Raw genomic sequence first — 26,228 nt, 5'->3', positions numbered from 1 at the left:
AGTATGGCCTTGTTTGTGGTCATCTGGGTAAATGCCCAAAAGTGTTGGTGGCAGTGTAAACTTGTTCAAACACTCTGGAAAGCTGTATGGAGGTTCCACAAAAGACTAAACATAGAGCTCCCCTATTGTCCAGAAGGGTTCTTTTAAATTACACTGAGTTAAGTTAAGACCCTCTGTGGTGAGGTAGTATGTATCAAAAAGCAGTTTTCTAGTCCCCTTGGATCTGTCCTCAGCATGTCTGGGCCTGGCAGCTTGTGTGAGCTGCGGCGTCTGCCCCCTGGAAAGTATTAGAGCTGTGGAAGGTCAGAGAAACTCAGCATGCTGGTGCTCCAAGTCCGCATTGGGCATGCTGGTTGGTGGGGCGGGGAGGAGAGAGATCTGCAGTGAAGTACCCATTCACAGTCTGCTGCCATTTTGATTGACAGGTGTGGCTGCGATCTCCCTGGATCACTCCTTTACAATGACGCCAAAGGATGAAGAAGGAGCATGTTACACATCTCTGATTTCTGACATGCGCACCTCGCCCCATGAGGATGCGACATATTTCACTGGGAGTTTTCAGAAGGAAAATGGCCACATCACCAGTTCAGAGAGCCCCGAGGAGCTGGGGTCTCCTCGACCCCCCTTACCAGATGTGCCTGGGATGGAGCCTCATGGCTTGTTGAGTTCCGATTCTGGAATAGAGATGACTCCCGCTGAGTCCACTGAAGTGAACAAGATTCTAGCAGAGCCCTTGGACCAGATGAAAGCAGAAGCCTGTAAGTACATTGACATTGCAAGGCCGGAGGAGGTGAAATGTCAGGAGCATCGTCAGCCTGAGCCGGGAAATAAAGACTTTGACTTTAAGAACAAGGACAGTGACATCTCCACAAAACCAGGAGGGATTCGGGAACCTGACAAACCAGCTCCTGTGGAGGGAAAGATCGTCAAGGACCACTTGTTTGAAGAGTCGACCTTTGCTCCTTACATAGATGATCTCTCCCAGGAGCAGCACAGCGCTCCCCTGATCAGTGCCCCCATCAAGATCACACTGACCGAGATCGAACCTTCTGTCGCAACCGCAACTGCAATCCAAGAAAAGAGCCCCGAGAAGCAAGATCTCTGCCTGAAGCCAAGTCCTGACACAGTCCCCACTGTCACCGTCTCAGAGCCTGAAGACGACAGCCCCGGATCTGTCACTCCTCCATCTTCTGGAACAGGTAACCGCACTGGTATTCCCCGCCCTCCCCGCCCCCCCCCCCCCACCCCAGGAAGCCTAGCATTTGGACATGGAATTCCCAAAGCACTTCCTAGAGAAGGAGGCATTCAACATGCTTGACTGGGGGCTCCTGCAGTGTTATTCAGTGTAACTAATTTAATTACCGTGCAACTTCTTTCAGGCCTGAGCCTGTTGTACAAAGGCTGAGATGCAGGATTTCCCTCTCAACTCTTGTTGGATTTACTTTGTAAAGGGTTTCTTTCTCCTTGGATGGGGGAGGTAAGGCTTACACACTGAAGCACCTACACCCTCATGTAGCTCTGCTTTCCCACTTAATGTCCCAGTCTCCTGGAAGTCTCACTGGAGAAGAGAGCACTTCTGACTGGACTTTATTGGCAGGGACATTGAGCCGTTCCCAGAAGAGGTAGAGAGAAGGTAAAACTGTCATCCCAGGCAACATCAACGAAGGGTACTCCTCCTCCTCCCTTCGATCTTAGCCCTATCAGCTTAATTACGTTGAAATTCTACTATTAGATATATTTGGTGAGCTGGGCACCGGTGGCTCACACCTTGATCCTAGCTACTCAGGAGGCTGAGATCTGAGGATGGCAATTCAAAGCCAGCCCAGGCAGGAAAATCCTTGGGATTCTTATCTCCAATAAACAACTCAGAAAACCAGAAGTGGTGCTGTGACTCAAGTAGTAGAGCACTCACCTTGAGCTGAAGAGCTGAGGGACAGCGCCCAAGCCCAGAGTTCAAGCCCCACTACCAACAAAAAAAAAAAAAAAAAAAAAGATCTATTTGTTGAGAATTAAATGGAAAAGAAAAAAAACTTTTGACCTCACTAGGCATGGCCTTTTAAAAACTTGATATTGTCCTGCACGGACTCAAGGCAGGATGTTAAACTAGATTCTAATTGTTGTTTCAAACACAAAAGGGACCATGTAGACCCCTGTAAAAGGGCAGGGTGGTGTCAGAAGCTTCATCCACCTCCACAACACATCTTTCGCCACACCATTGACCCTACTCATCACTGCCCATGGAGCGGCTAGACAAATGACTAAGAATGCCTGGACTCTTCCTAAACCCTCTATGGCTGGGATTATAACCCTACCAAGTGCAAGTCAGCATTTCTAAAGCCTTGTTTTAGAACAGCAGGCTTAATGAAAGTCTCTCCTCTTTCTGTTTCCCTAAAGATGAGCACAAGGCTTACTCTTCTCTGAGGTTACCTCAGAGGTACAACGGTAGAGCTCCCAGGGTTCATCGCACCCAGATCCCTGATTTTCAAATTAATTCATTCACTCAACAAACACTGCAAATTTTTCTTGGTCAGTCATATCACCAGGGGCACTGGTGATATGGAAATTAAAACAAAAACTAGCCATTCCCCTTCAGTGAGGCAGATAATGAAGAGAAGGGCCCTACTCTGGTGTGATTTGTGTTCTGAGAAAGGGAAACATAAAGTGCCAAGAATACCTGAGTTCATGGACATGGCGCTGTGGCTCAAGTGGTAGAGTGCTCACCTTGAGCTGAAGAGCTGAGGGACAGCACCTAGGACCAGAATTCAAGCCCCACGACCAAAAAAAAAAATCTGAGTTCAATAGCTCCCCAGATAACAGAGACTGAAGGTGGCCCTCAAAGGAGTAGGAAGAGGTGCACAGATGGAAGTATGAAGGCACAGTGACCTGCATGTAAAATACTACTGGGATTTGAATGCCGAGAGATAGCAAGTAATCTGTGAATCTAACTGAAACTAGGTGTGACTTGTCCCAGCCTGCAACATGAGGTAGAGAGGTAAATAGCAAGGACAAGTTTCTTCAAGCTAGAGGCCTGAATGGAGCGTGAGAAAAGCCACACAAGTAACTGGAAAAAGGTATCAATCGACAGGGACAGCCATGCAAAGGCCCTAAGCTGAGTATGTTGTGTGTGTTCAGGGAATACCTGGAATGCCAGTGTGGCCAGAATGGGAAGCTGGAAAAGGTTTCAAGTGATCCCTCTGCATGATGTGTAGAAAAAAAGCCAGAAACAAAGGGAGAGCTAAAAGATACCATCATTCACAGATGGACACCAGCACGTGCAACGGGGTGGAACAGCCTTCCCTTTTCATTTATAGCATCATAATTACCTGCAACAACGGATACATCATTCTACTTGATTCCCTCCCTCCCTTCCTCCCTTCCTTCCTTCCTTGCTTCCACCAGTTCTAGGTCTTGAATGCAGGGTCTTGTACTTATGCTTGGCTTTTTTGCTCAAGGCTGGCACTCTTCCACTTGAACCACAACTCCACTTCTGGCATTTTGGTGGCTAATTGTAAAGAAGAAGCTCACAAACTTTCTTGCCCAGACTGGCTTAGAGCATGATCCTCAGATCTCAACCTCCTGACTAGCTAGGATTACAGGCCTGAGCCACTGGCACCTGGCTCCAAGTTTCCTTTGACTCATAATCAGCACTTTAAAGTCACATCTTTGCTTGTCCAAAATGGAACTCATCAGTCCCTTTTCTTTCACTTCCCTACCAATGCTGTGGAGGCAGGAGCTGGGTCCATCCCAGCATTCATGTTGAGAGGCTTCCTAGAAGGATGCATACCTCAGGAAGGAAAGACACACCCAGTATAAGAATTTTCTCCTCCTGTCCATCAGACCAGATCTTTGTTTGACTTCCATGCTTCAAGCTATGGAACCCTTGCTCATTTTAGGCTTAGCATTTCTTCTTTTTCTCACCTACCATATGAATTAGACCCTTTGTCTCTTATTTCTCTTTCTTCAATAATTCTTCTTGAATTGTCCCCTTTCAATCCCCTGGGCACCAAAACTCAGGTTATCATTTTTTATTCTCTCAATGATAGCAATATCCTCTTCATGGGTCAACCCCCCTCCACTCCTTTGTCAGGTTTATTCTTGCTCTTGCAGAACCCACCAGTGCTGACTTTTAAAACGAGCGTTTGGGAACTCCCATGCCCTATTTACCTTTTCCATCCTTTCAATACCCTGCATCATTCCCCACAATACTCCAGCTCAACTTTTGTTATAGCCGCCATTTGACTCACACCCTTTCCTGTTTCATATCTGAATCTTTGCCCAGCGGATCCACTCTGAGACAATGTCTGCCTTTCATGGCTCTGTTTACATTTTGAGACCAATTTCAATGCACCTTCTTCAGTTACCCCCTCCAAGTTTCTCCGGAACTTGGTACCACTCTGTCTGGTTTGTCTTGTTTTCTTCTTACTCTATAGGGTAGAGGAAGCTGTGGAACACCAGCACAGTGATTGGAACTGAGACTAGAGATGGAGGAGGTGGGGAGAAAAGAAGCCCAGGGCAGAGCTCCTGGGAGGATGCTTGGCTTGGGAAGGCAATGACTGAAGTCAAAAGAGCTAGGCGTTTAATCAGAAGAGAATAGTGTTGCAAAACCTTCAGAGGAATGGACAACATATCAGATACTGTTGAGAGGTCACAGGGGATGAGAACTCACAGAGGTCAGAATTTGGGGTATTTATTCAAATTCAGATATTCCTTCAATTCTGGTGGCTTCAGATAATTTAAAGTTACTTCTCACCCATGGGACACTCATTTGGATATAAGCTGTGCCAATCTGTAAGTGAAGATCAGAGCCAAGGGTCTTTCTGTCTTTAAAAAAACCCAACAGCTTTAGTGAGGTCTTAATAGACTTCTGAGCTATCATCACAATACATTTTATAGCATTTTCTTTACCACAGAAGAAATTCTGTGTCCCATTTGGATACCCTCTACTCTCGATTTCCTTACAATTATTAATCAACTTCCTGCTCTCTGTAATATCTTAATGTATAGTTCTTTGTGACTGGTTTATTTTGCTTAGTATACTGTGTTTAGTTGTTTGATCATGTATCTGTACTTCATTCCTTTGTATGGTACCATAATATTCTGTTGTAGGAATGTACTACATTTTATTTACCCCTTCTTTAAGGGATATGAGGTTATTCCTACTTTGGTTGATTCTAATGAATATTGCTGTTAGAAACATTCATGTTTAAGTTTGTTTTGTGGATAGAAACCAGAGGAGAAAGGAGCATGTATGATATGCAGAACAGCGCAAAGAAAACTGAGAATGGATTCTGGGTGGCAAAGAGAGAAAAACCAGTCCGTGACACTAGACACTTGTTTCACCTACCCTGTCTAGACTTCAAGCTCTACATGTAAAGTGCCTGTTACCCAAGAGAGACTAGCAGATGGAGCTGCGGATGCTGTCATTTACAGCTCTGCAGAAGTACAGATGGCTGCTTAGTTGATAATGGCCTCTCCTCCTTGTCTTCCTCTTCATTGCTGTAGCTAACCATTCCAAAGGAAGCTGATCTAACTTTTGCACTGCTATGCTGCTGGAAATCATAACACAGAACTGTGTGTGCAGCTTATTAAATAGCCAATTGCTACAAAAGTAAAGTTTGAGTTCATACAATAAATTTATGATTATCTGAGATAATGATGCTGTTTTAAGATACTTAAGAAGTTGAGCTCCTCAGAGCCCGCCAATAATTTCTCTTTTCACTCAGAATAATAGCCCCTGAGATCTGAACTGCCGTGTCCCTCACTTCTTTTTATCAGTTGCCTCCCTATTCCCTTGCTCAGGACACACTAACCTCCTGTCTAGCCCGGAAATCATTGGAACTCCCCTCACTCTGCCTTTGTTCCATCTATCTGTTCCTTTCGCGTGGCGTGCTTTTTCTCTGACAGTCTTCATGAGTCACTCACACACTTGCTTTGAGTGCTAATATTGGTTCACCTCTTCCTGAGGCCTATTCCAGCCTCCCTACTTTTTAAAGCTACAACCTCAGACCAACTGGTCCCAGGTCTCTGATCCCAATTCCCTGACCCAACTTTACTCTTAACTCCTGATTCCTTTACCCTTGCTTTACTTAGCTAAAACACTAGATGCTTTCCTTATTTATTACATATATTCATTATATATTGCATACCTTTCCTATTAGAGTACAAGCAGGAATTTGGTGATCGGTCTCATTCACTAATACATTCCAAGTACCTTGAAGAGGACCCAAGACATAGTAGAGTCTCCATAAATAATAGACGAATGAAAGATTTCTTTATAAGGAATTAGAAACTCTAAAATATTTGATCCCTTGGGTCCTCCACATTCTTAAGGCAGCCCATGATGTAGCCACAGATAATCTACTCCTCTTACCTCCCTAGATCCTCCTGCTGGCCTCAGCACTTTGAGAAAGCATTGAACAACTAGTTCTTGTTCACAAAAGGCCTGGAGACCAGTGTCAAGGATATTCTAAAATAAATCCCTGCTCTATGGCCAGGCAGACCAACACTGTTGTCATGGTGATCTCAGGCTAGTTGCATCCAAGAGAGAAAAAGCTCAGCAAGATTGCCAGTATATGGCCTTCAGGCCATCTGGATAAACATCAGGCGGAAGGCAAGCATTCACCCAGGGGAGTGGGGTGGCTGTCTGCTATTTTCTTCTCAAGAGGAGGGGAAGGGAGATGGTGAGCAGCAGGAGCTGTTGGAAGCCCTGCAGGAAGGTACCTGATGGTAATCTATACAGCCTGCTTTGGGGATTAGCAAAGAAACAATACCTCCTACTTACTCCATCTAGCTGCACTTTTCTTACTCAAAAGGAATAAAGTCAAGTTCAGAAGTTAAGTTGTACCCAAGGCGCCAAATTACCCATCTTTGTCTTGGTAAAGCCTGTAAAGCCATGGACTTGGAATGATGAATGACTCTCATATTTGTAGATGTATTGCACAGATCACCCAATGAAATCTGTAAAACTAAACCCCCTACCGCACCCCATAAAAGTCATAAAAATGACTTCTACCATCTTTGTTGCATTGAAATAGAAAAAAGAAAAACAAAAACAAATCTCTGTTGCTATGAAATTGCTGGGTCTTTTTAGGTAGCTAGATGAAGATGGGTAGGTACGCATAACACTGATTAACTGGGCCACCACGATAATTAGCCTTTTAGTTCAGGTGGCCTGCCTCTCCAGCACAGTCCTAGAAACAGACTTATTTTTGTGCTAATGAGATATGTATTCCTCAGGCAACCACCAGACATCTCCCCTAATGAAATTTTGTTGTATTTCCTCTCTCTGTGTCCATCTGTCCGTCTGTCTGTGTGTGCGCCTCTCTGACTCTTCTTGGCGCTGTGGGATGACAGAACCATCTGTTGCGGAGTCCCAGGGGAAATGCAGCATCTCTGAGGATGAGTTGATCACTGCCATTAAAGAAGCCAAAGGGTTATCCTATGAAACGGCAGAGAGCCCACGGCCGGTGGGGCCGGTGGCCGACAGAGGGGAGCCCAAGGCCAGGTCTGGGCTGCCCACCATCCCCAGCCCTCTGGACCAGGAGGCGAGCAGCGCTGAGTCGGGAGACTCGGAAATTGAGCTGGTGTCAGAGGACCCCACGGCCGCCGAAGATGCGCTGCCCTCCAGCTATGTGACCTTCGGCCACGTGGCCGGGCCGCCCCCCTCGCCAGCATCCCCGTCCATCCAGTACAGCATCCTGCGGGAGGAGCGCGAGGCCGAGCTGGACAGCGAGCTCATCATCGAATCCTGCGATGCCTCCTCCGCCTCCGAGGAGAGCCCCAAAAGAGAGCAGGACTCGCCCCCCGTGAAGCCAGCTGCCCTGGATGCCATCCGGGAGGAGACCTGCGCCCGCACGGAGGAGCGCACGCCCAGCCCGCAGGGCCCTGCGCAGCCCGACCCCTTCCTCCACTTCCCCTCCACCGACCCCCACACCAGCCCCGAGCCGTCTTCTGCAGACCAAGCCCCCGAGCCGGAGGAGCCCACCTTGCTGTGGAAACCCGCAGAAACAGCAGCGAGCTCCAACCAAAGCCCCGCAGCCCCGCAGGTCCCTGCGCCTCCAGGTCTTGGCATGGCACCCTCGCTGCTGCAGCTCCTCAATAAGCAAAAAGGTAAAGCCATAGCTCTCTGCTTGAAGCAGCGGGGTTGCCCGGTGAGTGGCTGGCCACCCTGGGGTATCAGCAGGAAGGCCATCCAGGCTGAGTCCTGGAGCTGACCCCATGCTGGTCACACAGAAACCCCAGAACCATCAAGCGCTGGTAGAGGAGAAGAGAAAAACGCTGGTAGCTGAGACATAGCACACTGAACCTAAGCACCCTTAATACTAAGCCATTTTGTGAACCCTCTGAGAACATCCAATGGAGGATTGTGTCTTTCCTTTCATGCCAGAGCTGGAAAGAGACGATTTTCTCCTCTCTGTCCAGCCTAACTTCCTGTTTCCTACCTCCTCAAAGCCTGGGAGTGGCTAGGTCCCTCCAGGCTGAAACCCCCCATTACTAAGGTTTCATTTTGCCAACCAAAGGGGTTTTTTTCTTAAATAGGCCGCACACTAGGTCAGCTCCATTCTTCTTCTTACCTAAAGAACAAAACACCTGGATGATGATAAGATTTCTCTGTCTCAAACAGTCAGGAAAACAACACTGTCTAAAGTTGGTCCCACAATTTTTTCTGTCTACCCCAAAGCAACATATAATTATTGATTCATTTTTATTAAATCTTTAAATGAAAATTTTAAAATCATTTATATCTTAATATTAATTTCATTTTTATTTCTGCCCATAAGAGACCTTCAAATGAATGACAGTTGGAAGTTATTAGTGTCCAGACACTATGTATATGTATTTAGGATATTTTCCTCCTGCTCCCCAAATCACTAACAGCAGTTGGTTGCAGTTTGTGTCAGGAATGAAATCCAAGAATCCTATAAGTAAATGTGGTCTGGCTCCTTCTGTGTTTGTTCATGGACTATGCTGGGTGAAGACAGAGGACTTCTGTCCAGTTCTTGAGTAGAGAACTCCCCGTAGAACTTGAAAGCAAGCACTCATGAGCAACTTCCTTCCCGGTCCCCTCCCACCCAATCTCTTCTACATTTTGCTTCTTTACAAGTATTTTGCTTTTTGAAGATAAATGATTTCAAGTGTACACCCTCTTTCCTCACTTTGCTAACTTGGGTGATGTTACTAGCAATTAAAGTGCTTCATATAAACACAGAGGGAAAAAAATCTCCCTTATTATAGATTGTAATCTAGCATCTAGATTCTTTAAAATTAACATGGAGAGGGGAATGAAATAAAAAGAAAACCCTGCTATGTGATTGGTGGAGAATCTGTATGTGAGTAGAATTGCTGTTGAGCCTGACAGAGTTGACTCTTTTTTTTTCTTCTTCTTCTTTTGTTGTGCTGGGAATTGAAAGCAGGAATTTGCACATGCCAGGCAAGTGCTCTACCACTGAGCTACATCTGTATTCACCTGACTCTTGATTTCCTAAATAACTTTCCCTGAGTGCATGCAATAGGTAGAATATTTAATAGTGATGGTGTTCGTGAGGTAAAATTTCACACTAATTTGGCTTCTTGCCATCTCTGACTATAGTGGTAAAGCACTCTGCAGCTCTCAAGAAACCAGGGCAACAGTATTAGGTTGAACAACTTCAGACCCTTGGGTCTGAATCAGTTAATATTGAGTTGTAATGATTGCATGTTCATGTCTCTGTACTGTAATAGGCATGTGTCTCCATCTTAGTCCCTAATATACTTGAAATAGTCACAACATGCTATTCAAATATGCTAGTTCTAGCCTGGAGCCAGCGATCTAGCTACTCAGGAGACTGAGATCTGAGGATTGAGGTTTGATGCCAGACCCCAGCAGGAAAGTCTGTGAAACCCTTTATCTCTAATTAACTACATACACACATGCACACACGCATGCACACACGCACCAAAAAATGACATGAAAGTGAAGCTGTGACTCAATTTGTAGAATGCCAGTCTTTAGTGAAAGCACTAAGGAACAGTGACCAGGCCCTGAATTTAAGCCCTTATTCCAACACACACACACACACACACACACACACTCACATACTTACACAGAGTTTATTCCAAAAATGAGTATGAGGGTTGAACGGGAAGAGAAAATTTGAAAACTTGCAGGCTTATTTTTGTCCTTAGTAAACCTGAGAGACAAGTACAACTTCTAGGACTTGACTGACCGCATATCTGCCGAGGGGCTGAGGGAACGGAAAGCTGTAGCTGTGAATGCATGTCCAGGCTTCAGAGCATTGCTTATGGTGTTCTTAGCTCTGTGCATGTCCTATATGGGTTGAATCCTCTGCTGGCAAATTTAGAAGTTAGAGTGGCAGTCTTTTCAAAAGATTAAGCTATGCCAGGCAAATAACCTCTGCTCTCCTCTGCACTGAGGGGTCCTTTGAAATCTAGGCTCCCACTGAAAGTCAGTGCTCAGCTAGACTATCTGTGGGCCTTTCTGGGGCAGCTGAGCACTAGGGCTGTGGGCGGATGACTCAGCTCCACTAGCAGGTTATTTGAGCTCTGAGATCCCTTCTGGTCTCAGCAGCTCCAGCCCAGCAGGTGAGAAAAGATCAGTGCTGCCTGGCCTCCCCCTGGCTATTCGTAATTACTGTCACTGGACAGTAGGTTTGTTTTCAGGGCTTCCTCAGCCTTGAGGTCAAGGCAGCTTGCAGTTTTTCAGCTCTGTCCACTCAGAAACATCCAGAAATATAAGTGCGTTCAAGTTTATGCATGCAAGTATGTATGCTGTCCCCTGACTCCGAGGCTACCTGGCTGTTGCTGATCTTAATTTCAGTAGGATCTGGAAATATTAAAAGGGAGAATTTGGCAGATGCCCAGTGGCATCCTCATATATACCATTCAGGGAGCACTAGGCTTACCATTGCATGTGTTCTACCAGTCTGTCTGTCTGTCTGTCTGTCTGTCTGTCTGACTGTCTATCTATCTATCTATCTATCTATCTATCTATCTATCTATCTATCTATCTATCTATTTTAGCTTTCTACACCTTTTGGAGACCTCTGCTGTTATTATCATGGAGACTATTTATTCTTTCTTCATGCTTCACTTTTCCCTCTGCCCTGTTTGTCTGTTCCCTAGCACTTCTAGGACAACCTGTTTTGAACATCATACTCTGAATGGGTAGATATAATTACATTTCAGTAAGGATAGCCCGGTTATCTGAATGAACATCTGAATGAAAAGCCAATGAAATCTTAATTTCTGCTCATATTTTCCTTGAAATAAGCACAAAAAAACAAGAGTTTCAAAAAATATAAGTGAACTTAATTTTTAGCAGAATAAATTTTGTGCTATGCTCTTTATGGCCTCCTTAAAAACAAAATATGATGAAATGTAGAATTTGTGAACCTAGTTTCTAATAACTAGAATCTTTAGAGCAGTATCCCCATTTCAGATTGAAATCAAGTTTCATTCAGTTGTTTTAGCTGAAATTGTAAGGATAGAAGAATAAGGATTTGAAATAAGATCGCCTGGCTCTCATCCAGAGCCCTCTTTTCAACTAAATTCATTTCCAGTTAGTTGCTTTGTCTTTAAGTAAACCTAAGTGTTTCTCTATAGCAACTGGCTTTATAGTTTGGAGATTTAAAATTTAGTGTCATGAAAATATACTAATTTAAACAGGAGTTTTATAATGAAACACCCTATCTGTAGCTAATTCACATAATATACAACTAATGCAGTGATCAGTCAGATGCAAATTCAGCCTAATCTCCTGAAAGACATTTAATTTAAAAAAATCTTAGCTTAGCCAACTGATAGTTTGTTCAAGTTTACATAGAGTCACATAGTTTTCTCAAACATTGGAAATAAAACATTAACAAATAGATTTTGAGGGTAGATTTTATAGATCCCACTAAGATGTGCTATAACTTCAAAGCCAAAACTCAATTTTGACTGTGATTTAGAAAACCTCTGGGGATTTATAGTCAAGTTCTAATGGGGAACACATCTTACTCTCAGAGCCAGGACTTGCTGATGGGGCAGTTTAGGAGATAAGAGTGGGGACAAAGCCCCTGTGAGAGAACTACCATTTGGTTTCAAGCTTCATAATTCATCTATCAAATCTGCATTAATTTGCCTATAAGATGAAATAAAATGGGATAATTCCCTTGAGCAATAAGATTTCTTCCCATGTCATCATTGTTTGCCCTTAAAATTTACATGATGCTCATTCTATAAAGATAAGTAGTTTCCAACCAAATCAGTATTTGCTTTTTCACCATATAAAGTGATAGCCAAGAAGGGGCTGTTCAAACAAGAACTTTATTTCTCAACCACCCTTGTATGTTGGTGAAGCTGTGAGACTAATAGTTATCAATAGTATATGATGTTGTTAGTGATATGGGTTGCATCTGGGACAAGGTCACATCTGCTATGATATTGTGGTTGTAACTTTTCCTCCCTCAAGAAGATGGCAAAGAGGACCCTGAATGACAACATGGTGTGAAGCTTCCTCCTAATGGGCACTCACTGACCTCTTCAGTGAGCCCCAAATGAATTCTTCTTCTGTTAAACTACAGGAGTTTGGGGGTTGTTATGATAGCCAGAATCTTCTTAAATCATAAGATAACCTATGATACAATGTAAGGTTGAGAAAGAAGATCTATAGTTAGAAAATATGTTGGAGCATCTGTCCTAGAGTTGCATAATTTTATAAGCCTTGCTTTTCTACTCCACCTTTTTCCTTGGTATTCTCTTTTGCTGGTGCTAACCAGCAAAAGTGCTAGAATTGCTGATGTAGTCATATTTTTTTTTTAAGCTAATCCTATTCTCAAAACATTTGATTGCTACTTCCGAAGATGTTGCTGTCAAAATGGCTCCAGTGTTTAATAACCACAATGTGAATAGCTGGTGCGCTGTGGAGAGCAGGAGCAACAGAAAGCTTGAGAGAGAACCTTAGGAGGACTGGAAAGGCCTTCTGTTGAAGACTAACCCTAGGCAAAATTGGGAAATAGGTACAGTATCTGAAGTGCTTCTCATCATTAGGTATCCCCAGTCTCTATGGTGTCCATTAGCTACTCAAAGCCCCTTCTTTGTTCTCCCTATGTTTCTTTCAAAATGTACATTCTTTATATCCTGTTTCTTTGGGGCCCTATGTGCACCCCATTTTTTTTTTAGAGTGTGCCATGCTGGTTTCATTGGATAAATGAGTTCATTTATGTGCATCAGTTAGCTAGTGTGTGGTTCCTCCCATATAACAGGCTCTGAGCTTGGGCAAAGTGCCCAGATTTTCAGAAGGCCCTGAAGGAGTGAACCCCTGTAGGTAAGGCTAGCCTGCACTTCTTCGTTCCATGAAGACCTCCTTCTTGCCAGTAAGTATTCTGAAATTATCTGAATCTGATCTAACCCCAAACACCTGGTTATAAGTTTATACTAGTATGTACAAGAGGACTTTTATCTAAGAAGAGAGATCGGGCTGGGCGCCAGTGGCTCACGCCTGTAATCCTAGCTTGTAATCAGGAGGCTGAGATCTGAGGATCCCAGTTCAAAGCCAGCCTAGGCAAGAAAGTCCGTGAGACTCTTATCTCCAATAAACCACTAGAAAACTGGAAGTGGTGCTATAGCTCAAGTGGTAGAGTGCTTGCCTTGAGCTGAAGAGTGCAGGGACAGTGCCCAAGCTCAGAGTTCAAGCCCCACTACTGACAAAAAAAAGAAAAGAAAAGAAAAAGAAGAAGAGAGATCAGCCCATGGCTGCCTGGTAAGCATGGAATTAGAACAAGAAGTGTAGCTATATCTCATTGGAAATTTCTATCATGTTTCAGTGGCCTGAAATTTCCTCTTCTCGCAGGACTGGAGTCCTCTGCTCAGTATAGAACAACCGGTCCCTGAGCCTAAGTCTAATGGTGTCTTGTGTAAAGTCATTTTCCTTAGACTCTGCATCCTTCTGATTGCTTTTCCCATTCCCTATTGCAGCACAGTTCAACTGTGTTTTGGCCTTATGTTTGCTACTTATTACTAGTTGTATGACTTTGGGCAAGTTAACCTATGTTTGTTTAATCATTAAACATTAAGGGGATAATTGTATTCACATTACAGGCTTCTTATGAAGATAAAATAACTTAGATGCTTACATGCTCATTTTATTACTATATATTTATCTTAATCATAATCTAGTCTACTTACTCATTTAATGAAGTTTCTACAACATGTTTTTTATACAATTCGGATAAGAAGTTTAAAGGTTTACTTCAAATGTCACAGTTAGTTTGTTTTCTTGCTTCTCAGTGGTTTATAGGAAGTTGATCTACTGTGTTCTGTGTCAAGCATATTGTAGGACAGGTTGCTTCTGGGAGGGTTCCTAAAGCCAGGTGACCCAATCTATCATAGTTTGATGAGCATTGCTTTCTGTATATAGATGCATAGACCCCAACCTAAATATCCCAAGGTATAATCTTTGGGTATAACATCTACAAGTCACATATTTTAGTAACGCTGAGGGTGTTAAAATGTCTGGCAAGGGTTTATAACCACTAAGTTCATCTCTGCTGTATACAGTTTCTTCTTATCTTCTGGCTCATTTGCTGTCTCTTCCCAGACTCAGGAGTTCCATACTATTTGGACTCCTTAGTAAATCTACCCTTCAGTAATAAACCCCCGAATCTTTATGTCTTTGTCCAACAAACATTTATTTCTAGCTCACACAAAATCCTGTGCATGTTAATGAAGGCTGTGCTTCATCTAGTTACAAAGGGCTCCAAGCTTTTGCTCAATCTCCCATCCCCACACCCATGCTACTGAACATCAACCAGGGAAAGAGAGAGAGAATTTGAAGTACACATTAGCTCTTAAAGGCCTACTTCTGGAGATGACAAACACCACTTTTTGCTTGGGTTCTTGTTGGCCAGAATTAATAACATGATTTATTCCCATCACGATGCATGTGGGCACATTGGAAATTTGTTGAGCCCTTGAGTTCTGATTCTCCCACAATGATCTCTATTTGAGCTCTTCCTAGCACCTATTGCCTGGCCTATGATATGCACAAGTCTCTGGTGGCTTATTGCTTGTACCCTTAAGCTCTTGAGAGTGTAACCTTTTCATGACTGTTGTATCTCTAGTGCCTACAGTCAAGTCTGTTGTATAGTGGGAACTCAATCAACATTTAATGCCTAAATGAAGGTGTCTCCAGATGCACAAGTGAGGATGCTGAAATATACTATAGAATGTTATTTTCTGTCAGAGTGTTATATAGCTGTGCTCTTTTCCACAGGCTCATTTAAAAGTTATTGAGTCCAGTGAAAGGGTAAAGAATAATAGACCAATTAAGAAGAAAATGTTGTGTGTAGCTCACCCACTGTTACTCATGAAGAACATTTACCTCTTAGTTGCACTCCTGGAGTGATCAGCCCAGGAAAGGGCAAATGTAGTCAGCAGAGAAATAGGCTTTCTGAGGTTCAGCTGACATAGTCAGTAATGGATTTGAGTTGACAAAGGAGAAGGCTTGTGTTTAGCCTTTTCTTTGCTGAGCCAAACCTACTGAGTTTGTACAAGACCAGGCTATTGAAACTTTATAACCCCTATAAAATGGGGAAAAAATGTGTGAATGAATGCTTATTGTTATTTTGAATACAGCATGACTCCATTAAAAATAAGATTTGTAATTAAGGTTGCTACACAGGCAAATATTATGCAGCAATTAAGGTATGAGCACTGGAATAAGAAAGACTTGGGTGGTAACCAAGGTCCATCATTTCTGGTCTGAAATTTCCCAAGGCTCTTCTCTAAAATGTGACTGATGAGTTCTGCTTTCTACATTTGTAATATGATTTAAATTGAATAATGCTTTTAAAAGAGGTTTAGGTTGATAAAAGACCTGGCTTATCAGGTGACAGCACTCATATGACATATTATAATTGGGTTGTGCTTTCTCTACCAGCCAAGGCAGAAACCTACAGCCAGGTTTCAGTCAGTAACATGGGTTATTCGAAGACACTGGGAATGTGAGAGCAAAGATGCACTATCCTTGGTAACCCAGTCCCTTCTAAGGCTGCCTCTGTGGGCCTATGGAGTATTGCCACGGCAATTGTTTCCTGCACCAGAGCCAATCAGCTGCCCACCCTCTTTGGTATATTGAATATGAACATACCTCTTAAAGGGGAGACCTGATTGGGCCACTTCCTCACCATCTGAAGAGAACCCACCTTTCCCAACCCATCTCCCAGGCATTATTCTTCTTGCACTTAACAGTTAGCTCAAGCCCCAACTCTGGGCCTATCAGTTATAGCCAGGTTAGGATCCATTTTTAGGGCCACTTCCTTCAAAGGGATTGAATTTGGAACAAATGACATGAGTCTATTTAGCAAAGCGAAACATTATACACAAAAAGTTTCACCCCACTGGGCACTCACTGGTGGCTCATGTTTGTAATCCTAGCTACTCAGGAGGCTGAAATCTGAGGATCATGGTTTAAAGCCATCTCCAGCAGGAAAGTCTGTGAAACTCTTATCTCCAATAAATCACCAAAAAACCGGAAGTGGCACTGTGGCTCAAGTGGTAGAGTACTAGCCTTGAGTCGAAGAGCTGAGGGACAGCACCCAGGCCCAGAGTTCAAGCCCCACTACCTACAGGAAAAAAAAGTTTCACCCCTATGATGCTTTCTATGGGAAGTTGCTCTTGGAACAATCCGATTCTTTAGGAATGTTTGAAATAATACTGAGGGGCAGACAGAGATAGTTGTGTTCTCACAATGATAAATACAGTCACCCCTTTAAGTGGATAGGTAGACCTTTCAAGTTTCTTACATGAGTGCCTTAGATAACTACCATTTTGCTAAAAACAAAAGCCAAAATAGAGCAAAACCTCCCCCATTTTCCTTGTGAATTTTCCCTGTTTCTGCATGGGGAATATGCTTTGATGTGGCTTCAATTTAGGGAAGTCTTTTGTCCATGACCCCCATAAGGTAGGCAGATTGGCACCAGCTAGGAGAAAGGATGTCTACAGAATTGCTAGCTCCATAACAATTTGCTTGTTTGGTGTTTCACCTTCTGGGTCCAACACTTTATGTTTTCAGAACTGATGGTGCTACAAATGAATACAAAGTATTTCATAAGCACTGGCAAAGAACTTTAATGTTCTATTAAAGAAGGCAAGGTATGGTATGTCCCTTCAAACACTAGCCTTTCACTTATGATTTAAAATGCATCCTCATGATTTTATTCTTTAAAGATATTTAAAACAGATCTTTATCAAAATAACATTCATAGTGTAGAGAGACTAATATAATGAACTTTCACATGGTTCAATAAAATTTAGCAGTTATTCTCATTTTTCATGTGTTTTATTTACTTTTAGAGCAATCATTTTAAAATTAACTCACAATAATCAAGATAGTTCAGCCCTAAATGTTTCAATGTACATCTCTAAAATTAACTATATCTCTTATGTAACCACAAGGCTATTATTACATCTAACAAATACCTTGATATCTCTAATGCCCAGTTCATTTTCAGATTTCCCCAACATGCCTCCAAATACGTTTTTTTGTCCTTCAGGGTTTTTTTTTTGTCCTTGAGCTTCTTTTGCTCAAGGCTAACACTCTACCACTTGAGCCACAGTGCCACTTCTGGTTTTTCTGTTTATGTGGTGCTGGGGAATCGAACCCAGGGCTTCATGCATGCTAGGCAAGCACTGTACCACTAAGCCACATTCCCAGCCCTGTGTCCAATGGGAAACATCTATTTGTCAGCTATAGTAACTATAATGAAGACACAGAGCAAGGGAAAGTTCCCTGCAGGTTAAGACAGATTGCATTCACTTTATTCATATTTTATTATGAGAGCTTTCAAACATAATGATAGCTGGTAGCATTCTTCATTACTCACTTGTCTACATGGTTCCTGACTTCTTGCTCTTCTTGGTGACCAGAGCTTGATAGTCTCTACCCTTCCTATTGAGTAAGAAAATGAATGGCCCAAGTGCATTATACTTATAAACTGACACATTGAATTGAAATCCCTCTATACAATGACTTAAGGATAATAGAAGAAAGGAGAAGGAGGAGGAAGAGGAGGAGGAGGAGGAGGAGGAGGAGGAAGAAGAAGAAGAAGAAGAAGAAGAACAAGAACAAGAACAAGAACAAGAAGGTGGTAGTAAATGAATACTCAGTGGCTTTTTAGGTAGAATCCTTAAATCATATTTACAAAGTAGGTGTTGAACACGCTGATCACTTTACATGGGTGTAAATCTTGAGTGGCTCCTGCCAGCCTATAAATGTTATTGAGCCTGTCGTGCCATTGCCAGTGCTTTTGGAGGCATCCCCTGAGAGCCAGGTGCTGGGCGGTTGCCATTGAAACCATCACTGTGGGTTACTTGTGAAAATGACAAGCCATTCTGTCTAAGGCTGAAGCTGCTGGAACAGGCAGCGTTGTTTACACCTTATGCAACGTCAGTTGTATTTCAACATTATCCAAAAATATCATGCAAAGGTATTTAGGAAGGAGAAAAACAAATCTGGTTTGTAAAATGTTTGTTTGAGGGTTGCTGCATTGCCATGGAAATTGGAGAAGCAGATTTTCATGGCTTTATCACACTGAGCCAGATTTAAACAGATTCCTGAGTCTCTTGGCTTCCTCCCTCTCCCTCCTGTTCTGGGTGGTTTTGTTAGACATAACCTTGTCTGAATAATATTAACCCATCCTTTGTATGAAAGCACATTAGGTGCTAATGCTTACAGTTATTTTTAGCCAAAGAAGTTAACCATACAGGATTCATTTTTCATCTGCATTTTTTAAATAGACATCCTGTAATCAGCCTTAACCCAAAGCTCAGCTTGGAGCATAAGGAAATGTTAGTATAATATTTTAGTGCCATCTGCTGTAAGTTTCATGGCATTCAACCCCAGCTGGCTTACTTGCAGCAATTCCCTTTGCTTTTTTTCGGAGGGGGGGGGGAGTTGGGGGGCGGAGTTCAGGAGGGAGGCCCTTAGCTGAATTCAGTAAATCTCTTCCTAAATCTTTCATATGGATTGGTCCTGTTTCTTCCTACTGACTGGACAAGGCTTTTGTCCAAAGAACATGTTCCTTTGGCTCTCTGTTCATTTCCTGAAGAATTCTGCTTCAGTTGAGCGGGTTTCGTGTGTGTGTGTGTGTGTGTGTGTGTGTGTGTGTGTGTGTGTGTGTGTGTTGCTTGTCAAGCAGTTAACTCATTCTAGACCTCTCTATCTCAAATAACAACCTGATTCCCCGGGAGTGTCAAATATTTGCCAATACTGTAAAAATAATTATTGAGAACTGAGTACACACCAGAATTTTCCCCAGCACTGGGGTGGGGCAGTGGAGAACCAGCATCGGAGAAGACAGTATACAAATAAAAACACATATAGCAGAGTACTAGGTAGTGGTATGTGTAGTGACTTAGTAAAATAAAAGAGGGGGAGAGTGATAGATGGAATGAAATTGATTAGAATATATTGTAAATATGGGTGGAAATCTAATGATGAAATTGTCCTGTATAACCGATGTAAGCTAGTAGATAAATAAGCTAAGGGGAAGTATTTTAAATAGACTGGTCAAAGAAATCTTTTTTTTTTTTTTTGGGTCCGGTCGTGGGGCCTGAACTCTGGGCTTGGGCGCTGTCCCTCAGCTCTTCAGCTTAAGGCTAGCGCTCTACCACTTGAGCTACAGTGCCACTTCCGGCTTTTTTCTTTTTTGCTTATGTGGTGCTGAGGAATCGAACCCAGGGCCTCAGGCTTGCAAGGCAAGCGCTCTACCACTGAGCCACCTTCCCAGCCCCTGGTCAAAGCAATCTTGATGGATGATAGAATTAAGACATTGGAATGGACGTCAATAACACATTAAGGTTGTTAAGGACATCTAATGTATTTCATTTTTCCTTTTCTTTTAATTACTTAAACATTTATTGGGCTGGGAAGGTGGCTCAGTGGTAGAGTGCTTGCTTGCCTTGCATGCATGCCCTGGGTTTAATCCCTCAGCACCACGTAAGCAGAAAATGCCAGAAGTGGCACTGTGGCTCCAGTGGTAGAGTGCTTGCCTTGAGCTGAAGAGCTGAGGGACAGTGCCCACACCCAGAGTTCAGGCCCCACGACCAACAGACAAAAAAGAAAGAAAGAAAAGAAGGCTGGGAAGGTGACTCAGTGGTAGAGCATGCCTTGCATGCATGAGGCTCTGGGTTCAATTCCTCAGCACCACATAAGCAGAAAAAAAAAGCCGGAAGTGGCGCTGTGGCTCAAGTGGTAGAGCACTAGCCTTGAGGTGAAGAGCTGAGGGACAGCGCCTAGGCCCAGAGTTCAGGCCCACGACTGGACGCCCCAAAAAATAAAATAAAAAAATAAAGAAATATTTATTTTGATGTCTGAGAACAATGTTTCTGTGTTTTGCAAAATGAGTTAATGTGTTTTAAAGGCTATACTTTGAGGCTCTTACTAGTGATAGACATCTCACTGTTAGCCAAACAGTTATAGTTCAACATTAACCAGAAACATTACACAGGTGACATATTTGGTCTTTGAAGCCATCAGAGTTTCTGCTGTCACTTTGGAATGAGGCAGACTGTGGGCTTGATTCACTATTTCAGTTCTTCACGTCAGTACAATTCAGCGTAGTCAGAGCACTGCATGTGTCCAAGTATTTGATGAGTTCCATTGGAGAACGCTAGAACTCCAGTACCTGTGTTGCAGGAGTTACTTCATCTTATTTATTTTTGCCAGTCCTGAGGCTTAAACTCAGGGTCTGCTCACTGTCCCTGAGCCTCTCTCTTTGTGCTCAAGGCTAGAGCTTTACCACTTGAGCCATAGCACCACTTCTGGCTTTTTTCCATGAATAATTTATTGGAGATACAAGTAGTCTCATGGACATTTCTGCTTAGGCTGGCTTTAAACTGAAATCCTCAGATCTTAGCCTCTTGAGTAACTAGGGTTACAGGTGTGAGCCATCAGCACCCAGCTAGGAGTTACTTTTAATTGAATGCTTCACCAACCCTCAACTCACCACATGGATAGAATAAACACATTTTTAACACTTAAATAATACCACCAGCTACCATCATGATTCTCTCTTCAAATATCTTCAATCTCAAGTGCTATAGGATTTTAGAAGAAGTGTTCAGCTATCTATTTACTTACTAATTCATTTGTCAGTGGAGCTGAGCACTGAGCAGCATCAGCTGATTAATATTGCTGTCATTAAAAAATTCAGAAGATCCTCAGTTCAGGTGATGAGAATCACAAAAAGCCCGTGTGGTTTCCTCTGTGTTTTTTTTGTGTTTGCTCACATGAGTGCCCACACATGTACACATGCTCAAGTATTCAAGAATCAAGTCTTAGGCAGTTTTTACATGGGAGTTATTGGGCAGTGTCTATAGAAGTTACAAGACTCAATCCTTGTCCACAAGGCATTTGTAGGACAAGGCATTTGTATATAGCAAAATGGTGCCATAAAAGCACTACCGGAATGACAAAGGTAGTTCTTATCCCTGCCCAGTCTATGCTGCTGATTTATGCTGCATTGGTAGGTGCATGCACATTCTGATGTTTCTGTGCTTCTTTTCCCACATCTTCCAAAAATGCTAGGACAGAGAGAATTATTAGCATAATAATGAGTTCCTATCCTTATCTTACTTTAGGGAGAAGGTGGAGTTATACTGAAGCAATGACAGAATTTGCTTTGGCTTATTGGGAAATGAGACACATAAAAAGAATTGTTGCTTTAATAACTTCAGTACCATTATCAGAAGCAGTGATTGTATACCAGTGGGAGAAAAGCAAATAAATAAAATACATTTTCTCCCTGCTTTCATGCTTCTACTTGGAGTTGCTGCATAACTCGAGAGCCTCAATTAGCCCTTTGCACAATGAAATATAAACCCTTACATCCACCGAGGCTGATCACAGTGTAGCTGCGGGGTTGGGGGAGGGGAGGTTGCTGGGAATGTTCTCCTATATTCTTCCAGACTCCCCTTCCTCTCTTCCTAGGAGCCTGTGGTAGTCTGCATGGACACAAAAGTAAAATTGAGTTTGGGAATAGGGAGAGGCTGTTGAATGTGCTATTTATCTTCTGCTCTTCAGAGAGCTTTTTAATAAGGAAACTTGGGGCACACAGGAGAGGTGTAAACCCATCTTTTTCCCCTGACTGCATATAAGCCTTTCTCATTCAGTTGAGCACTGTTTTTCAGAGCCAGAAAATTATTTGTTGGGCTAACAAAAGCTGTAAAAACGGATTCTTGCTGAGCATTTGTATCTATGATCCAGCTTTCTTGTTACCCACATCTCCCTTCCCTCAGCCCAACATGTTTGCCTGGCATCAAGATGCCAGTCTATGGTCTGTGGCACAGCCCCCATAAGAGGTGCATTTTCCTACAGATCATAGTGTTGAGGAAAAATCAGTAGCTGCAGCAAGTCAGACGCCAGGGCTGGCATTGGCTGTCCCCAGCTGCTTTCACTGTCTCATCCACAGCCTTCTCTTCTGTGTTTCAGTGGCTGGCAGTTTGGTTGTTTCTTCATAATCCTTTATGTCTATACTGTCTGTATAGACCAACACTGAATTTAAAAAGTGGAAACTAACCGTTCATTCACTCTAATGGGGACAGCCTGACAATGAGAATGCAGCTAGTGTGCAGGTGCTGGTGGCGTTGGGCCTCTGAAGCTTCTTTGAAAGTTCACTCTAGGGTGCCAGCAGGTTTCCAAAGCTCAGGACATCTCTGTTTGCCTTCCTTCTGATGGTGGGCCATGTGTGTCTATTGCTCTTTTCACTCCATCCTCCCAAGAAATGTGTAGGAGGGAACAGTGTTAAATATTGCATGGGGTTTTGGAGCAATGTTGCTTAGTATTTACAGTAGACCTTTGAACCTGGCAGAGGACTGACCCTTCTTGGAGATTTTTTTTTTGCTTGACCACTGAACACTTTCATTAAGCAAAACATTTTGTTAAGCGAAGATCCATAGTCTCTATGATATTCTCAGTGGGCTGTGACTCAAATACAAGAAAGTTGAGAGAGGGCGAGAGAGGGAGAGAGAGAGAGAGAGACAGAGACACAGAGACAGAGACACAAAGACAGAGACACAGAGAGACAAACACTGAACTAGAATGTCCCTCCATAATGCCATGCTGTTGGAAAATCCTGCAGTATTATTTACTCGCAAGAGCTTCAAATCTGTGGAATCAGATCTGACACTAACCCAGCCTGGATCTCCAGTGGTTATGGGATGATATCTGACTGAGCAATGTGGCATTTTAATAATTATCAGGAGCGTTTGGTAAGCAGTAGAAATTTCAATGAAATCATTCTGTGTACGTCACTGGCTGGTTTATCTGACAAATACTAATTGTATCTCCTAGGCCAGTCTCTGTGTGAGGCGCTTGAGATCCTTCAGTGGCAAAACAGATACTCACCCTTGTGGAACTTGTATTTTTGTACGGGGAGAAAGACATAAACCAATAAATATAATGTATTTGTAAACGATATTGCAGGCTAGGAAGTGAATTAGACACAGAAGAAAAAGCAAAAGTAGTTCAGGGTTTAGAGGGATGGAAAGGAGGGACATGTCCCAATATGAAATGAAGTTGCTGGGAGACAGCACTCATTATGAAGGTAAGAGCCGAGTGAAAATTTAAGAAGAATAGCTTAGCCAAGTGGATAGATACCTGGAAAAGTGGTCTCCACAGAGGGTGAAGCTGCCCAGAGGCCCTGCTTCCACAGTTACCTGACGTTTTCATGGAGTGAGAGCCAGAGAGGAGAGGCCTAGGGGTGGGGGTAGGGGGAGGCCAGGGCATTTGGAGGGAAGAGTCAGGAAAGATGTTAGGTTCAGGGCAGGCCGGCCTGGGTCTCCTGGGACTCTTATTCAGAATGTAATAGAACACCTAGAAGTGCATTAATAGGGGAGGGACTGGTCTACCATACTTGAATTCTGGGTAGTGAGTAGACAAGGAAGAAGCTGGGAGAATTTTAGCAGGCTCTTGCATGAAGCTGATTGAAAGATGATGGTATTTTTGTTTTTCGTTTTTGTTTTTGTTTTGATGTCAGTACTGGAGCTTGAACTTTGGGTCTATTTGCTGTCCCTTTGTTTTGGGGCTCTACCACTTGGATGACAAGTGCATATCACTACCTCAGCTATTGTTTGAAATGGGATTTTAACAAACTTTTTGCCCAAGTAGGCCTCAAACCATGATCCTCTTGATGCCCCCCTCCCAGGTAGCTAGGATTAGAGGTGTGAGCCACTGAATGCAGCTGGTTTATTTATTTATTTATTGGGGTCCGGTCGTGGGGCCTGAACTCTGGGCCTGGGCGCTGTCCCTCAGCTCTTCAGCTCAAGGCTAGCGCTCTACCACTTGAGCCACAGCGCCACTCCGGCTTTTATCTTTTTGCTTATGTGGTGCTGAGGAATCGAACCCAGGGCCTCAGGCATGCAAGGCAAGCGCTCTACCACTGAGCCACCTTCCCAGCCCTGCAGCTGGTTTATTTTTAATCTCACCAATCAGAGAGTTCAGAATCAAGAGAATTTCAGTGTTAGAAATAACCACTATTAAAAGTCCTTATGAAAAAATCTGTGCGTGCAACTCGCTGTCTTATAAACTGAGTTTCCTTGTCAAGTCTAACTACAAGAAGTTTGTTTCCTATATTCATGCTACTTATCTACTAATATGGGGGGCTCATATCTTTGAATCTTTACTTCTCCAGATCCTAGCTTACCATTGCCTTCAACTGTCACAGAGTGGTTTACTGTCCCTGTACTATCTATCTCATTATATTCTCTAGCTTCCCAACCTCAGTCCAAGTATTAGATTCCCAAACACAAAAATAATCTTCCTGAGAAGTATGTGAACTGGAAAACAGCAAAATCATGACATTCCTCTTGGATATGTATTTGTCCTGATTTAACCTGTTGGATATATCATCTGTAAGCATATCATACTGTTGACTTGTATTAACCTACAAAGTAAAGTACGTATAAGCCTTTACTTACATGTGACAGTAATGTTACATTTCTTCTTATATTGTTAGGTTTGACCCTTTGGATGGGAGTGAGAGACATTGCATTTATCTATGCTAATCTTTTTAATATATTTTTATTGTAAAGATACTATACAGAACGGTTACAGTTACATGAGTAAGGTAATGAGAACATTTCCTATTGAGCATTGTTACCCTCTCCTTTGTTTTTCCCCTACCATCCCTTCCCTCCCTACATCCCCAACTCCTCCCTTCCCCTGCCCCAAAGTTGTAAAGTTCATTTTCAACATAGTGTCTTCTACATCTCATTCTTATCTGTGTTAATCTTTATTTGGTTAAGCTTGCTCTTTTTTCTTTGAAAGATTTGGGAGTATGCTATCACTCAATATATTTGTTGTCTCTACAAAGGGAGAATCATACACATCAAATGCAAAGGCATGAACAAAGAACACAGAGAAGCCATTAATTATCTGAACTGTTTAATGATGCATACCAAAATGAGGTGATATTCCACCAAGTCCTGAAGTATTTGTAGAAAAAAACTATTAAGAAAGTCTGTCATTCATTGATTAATATTTATCCATAAATAAACAAAATATTATTTCCCTGGTAGTTTTTCCCTTGAAGAACAAGTTAACCAACAAATTTGGTTAACAGAACCAAATCCATACTTGCGTATCCAGTGACTACTTTACAATGTGACAACATTGTCATTCTTTCAGAAAGAGAATTTCCATTGACACTCCTTCTGAAAAAATTAAACCCTTTATGTTTTCTAGTTTCTATTGTTTGTCCTTTGAGAGTAGCTAGAAAGCTTTAACCAATATTCCTCAGGATTCAGGACAAAAGCAGGAAATTCTGAAAAATCTGTTCCTTGATGACCTGTGTTTAGTGCTGTGAGACTTGTCTCTTAGAACAACTCTTGTTCAGATTTGCTTCTCCAGCTTCTTAAACTAGTCTTAGGACATTGGGGTCACTGTGTGTTTCATAACTTGCTAGAGACAAACTGACAACAAATGGACCTGAGGATCAGCTTCTGAGCTGTAGTGAATGGCATTTCCCATTTCCTCTCTTTACAAAGGCAATCAATTCTGCAAGATACTTTATCTTTTAGAACGTGAAAAAAAAACCCCAACAACTCCAGAGTCTCTTTCTTTTCCTAACAAAGACCTGAGACTATAAAAGCACTGGTCCGCTTATTAAACTGGAGTTCTGACCTTTACAAGTGGTGTCTTCACCTTAGAAACGATGAGTGTATCTTGGGCAGTAAGCCACTGAAGATAC

At 42.7% G+C, this 26,228-nt stretch overlaps 1 protein-coding gene across 1 annotated transcript in view; it reads left to right on the top strand.

The window, feature by feature from the left end:
• Rtn1 (reticulon 1) overlaps window positions 1–26,228 on the top strand; it is a 198,379-nt gene that overhangs the window by 105,784 nt on the left and 66,367 nt on the right. The window contains exons 2-3 of the mRNA XM_042682588.1: window positions 426–1,199; window positions 7,354–8,109. Coding sequence (XP_042538522.1) covers window positions 426–1,199; window positions 7,354–8,109 — 1,530 coding nt within the window. The remainder of the gene's footprint in view (window positions 1–425; window positions 1,200–7,353; window positions 8,110–26,228) is intronic.

This window comes from Dipodomys spectabilis, unplaced genomic scaffold (assembly GCF_019054845.1).
Source record: "Dipodomys spectabilis isolate Male_0828 unplaced genomic scaffold, ASM1905484v1 ptg000073l, whole genome shotgun sequence".
NCBI lineage: Eukaryota > Metazoa > Chordata > Mammalia > Rodentia > Heteromyidae > Dipodomys > Dipodomys spectabilis.
This window is presented reverse-complemented; position numbering and strand designations above follow the sequence as displayed.